This window comes from Austrofundulus limnaeus, unplaced genomic scaffold, assembly GCF_001266775.1.
Source record: "Austrofundulus limnaeus strain Quisiro unplaced genomic scaffold, Austrofundulus_limnaeus-1.0 Scaffold1517, whole genome shotgun sequence".
Classification (NCBI taxonomy): Eukaryota; Metazoa; Chordata; class Actinopteri; order Cyprinodontiformes; family Rivulidae; genus Austrofundulus; species Austrofundulus limnaeus.
Genome location: NW_013953919.1, coordinates 45347 through 47971, shown reverse-complemented (window position 1 = coordinate 47971; position 2625 = coordinate 45347). Strand labels below are relative to the sequence as shown.

The 2625-nt window shown below is 35.5% G+C and overlaps 2 protein-coding genes across 3 annotated transcripts in view; both read right to left on the bottom strand.

The window, feature by feature from the left end:
- On the bottom strand, nt 1-546 carry LOC106535646 (uncharacterized; the record flags this gene model as incomplete). Its single annotated transcript, XM_014032703.1, is given in 1 exon segment — nt 1-546. A coding segment is annotated over 1 exon segment (546 nt), but the record flags the coding sequence as incomplete, so codon positions are not given.
- An 870-nt stretch (nt 547-1416) lies between these two features.
- The window catches only part of dnmt3ab (DNA (cytosine-5-)-methyltransferase 3 alpha b), a gene marked incomplete at both ends in the record, with an annotated part of 45635 nt that continues 44426 nt past the window's right edge, over nt 1417-2625 (bottom strand). For both annotated transcript variants that reach the window (XM_014032704.1, XM_014032705.1), the window contains 1 exon segment: nt 1417-1502. In XM_014032704.1, coding sequence (XP_013888158.1) covers nt 1417-1502 — 86 coding nt within the window.

Sequence of the window (2625 nt, the reverse complement as noted above, 5' to 3'; positions counted from 1 at the left end):
AATTTGAAGGGCATGATTTTGCTTTGAAAACAGAGCATGACTCTTAAAAAGTTCTCCATCAGACAAGTCTTTAAGAGTTTCACTTAAATTTGACTTGGCCATCATCTCCTCTATGTTAGGGTGACTAAAAATAAACTTTAATGTTTCCAAAATTGGGATGTAAACAAATTTATCTGTAACAACAACCTGATCATAGCCCCCTGTGGTTCGACTACGCAGTGTATCAAATCTGGAACCAAGGACATATTCTACTGGGTCTACACGTCCCCAATTCTCTGCCAAAAAACGAGTTCTTTTACTTTCAGAATTTAATGCCATGAAAGGATTTTCCATTTTCTCAAAACATTTATCAATTTTGCTCTCAATGTCACTTTTGACAGGTTCTTGTAAAGAAAGACTGCTTTTCACAGATTCTTTTGCTTGATTTTGAATATCATTAACTATTTCTTCAAGGGAAATGACCAAAGAGTTAATTGCTCTTTCACTTACACCTGCCACTTTAAGTTCAGTAACTGCTGTTGCACAACTAGACACTAGAGATTTCTGNGAATTAAGGCAGTTCTGAAGGCAAAATGGGGTCCAACCAGTTACTAGCATGGTGTACCTAATAAAGTGGCCGGTGAGTGTATGTTGAAGATGGAATTGAAAAAATCAACAGGAACCTTCTTTTTGTTGTGTACATAATGTAATTCTAACTAACTGATCAAATATATAACTTTTATTAGCAATTTAAACATAAAAATGTTTCATAAGTTGGCAAAAGTTATCTAGTGTGATAGGGCCTTTTAGATTAGCAAATTTCAGTAGCTAGTTCTTTTTTTTGCTAGTGTAAAAGAAGCAAAATAGTAGCTAAAAGGAAAAGCAACAGAACAACAGCTAGGAAGTAAAAAGAGCAGAACAGTTGTTGATCATATATGTCAAAATTAGCAGAATGCTGGCATGTATGCCATGTTGGTGCAGCAGTTAGAACTGCAGGCTCTTAGTAAGAAGGTCAAAAGAGGATCTGAGAAAAGGAGAGGTGAAGAATAAACAATGTTTTTGTGGTTTTGTCATGTCCTGGATGACTGAGAATATACACAGCATATTTCTGTGTACTTGCCAAGACATCCTTGGAGTACTGTGGGAGTATGAGAAGATGTCAAGGAAACTTACAGATCATTTTGGTTTTAGGAAAGAAAAATCATAGCATTACTGTGTCAGGACCAAAACATAACAATTTTACCAGCTGACAAAGGAATATTAACAGTGATCCTCAACACTTCTAAAGACCAGGAAAAGATAACCACATTACTGAATGACAGCACCACAAATGAGACTTTAAAGAAGGACTCAACCAGGACATATAAAAGGTCACAGACCACAAACCTAACCGAAAGATTTTTTTGTTTCCTTCTTCTTCACAGTTTGCCAACTAACCTGTTCATCCCAGGGAGATTACCCCAAAAGTAACGGGCTCGGTGGGCAGCAGACACCTCTTTAGCATCGATCATCACTGGGTTACACTGTGAACAAAACAGAGAGAATAAGAACAGCAGTCAAACAGGAGCTGAGGTATAAATAGAGAAAGATGTTGCTGTCATAAAAGATACCCTTTTTAATTTCAGTCAAAAACCATTAAATTTGTCTTTCTGCCTAACGCTGGTCGATTTCTTCAGGTCCCGATTTCTTTAATGCGGTAATGAAACCATTATGAGCCAAATGCAAAGCAAAGATCAAAAGGCCCAATCTGGAAGTAAATTAAAGCATGTTAAAGCGTAATCAACATGAGGATGATCAGCACCCCCTTCTAATGATCTGTGTGAAGATCACCACAAGGGGGCACACATAAACCGGCATTCCTCGGGTCTCTGGTGTCCAATCTTACTGGATGTACACATGTTCAGCTTGTGGGTTGACAGCTTGACTTGGCGAGCTCTGCGTAGTCAGACACCACACTACATTTCTGAACTTTTACAGTTTTACACTCCTGTCAGGGCTCTGAGGTCGTGTGATAAAGACATGCTGATTGTTCCTCGGACAAAATTAAAGACTAAAGGAGACAGAGCTTTTTTGTCAGTGGCTCCAAGGCTTTGGAACTCTCTTCCTCTGAATTTAAGATCAGCAGACTCTGTGGACTCCTTTAAAGCTCAGTTAAAAACTTACCTTTTTAAATCTGCATTTGTTTAAATTTGCTCTGTCTATTTTAATTTTATTTTTGTTTGTGTTTATTGAAGCAATTTGTGATCCCTATCTTGAAATGTGCTATATAAATAAAGTTTTACTTACTTACTTACTTACTGACTTACTGACTTACTTACTGACTTACTTACTTATTTACTTACTTACTTATTTACTTACTTACTTACTTACTTACTGACTTACTGACTTACTTACTTATTTACTTACTTACTTATTTATTTACTTACTTATTTACTTACTTACTTACTGACTTACTTACTTATTTACTTACTTACTTATTTATTTACTTACTTATTTACTTACTTACTGACTTACTTACTTATTTACTTACTTACTTATTTATTTACTTACTTATTTACTTACTCACTCACTTACTTACTTACTTATTTACTTACTTACTTATTTATTTACTTACTTATTTACTTACTCACTCACTTACTTACTGAC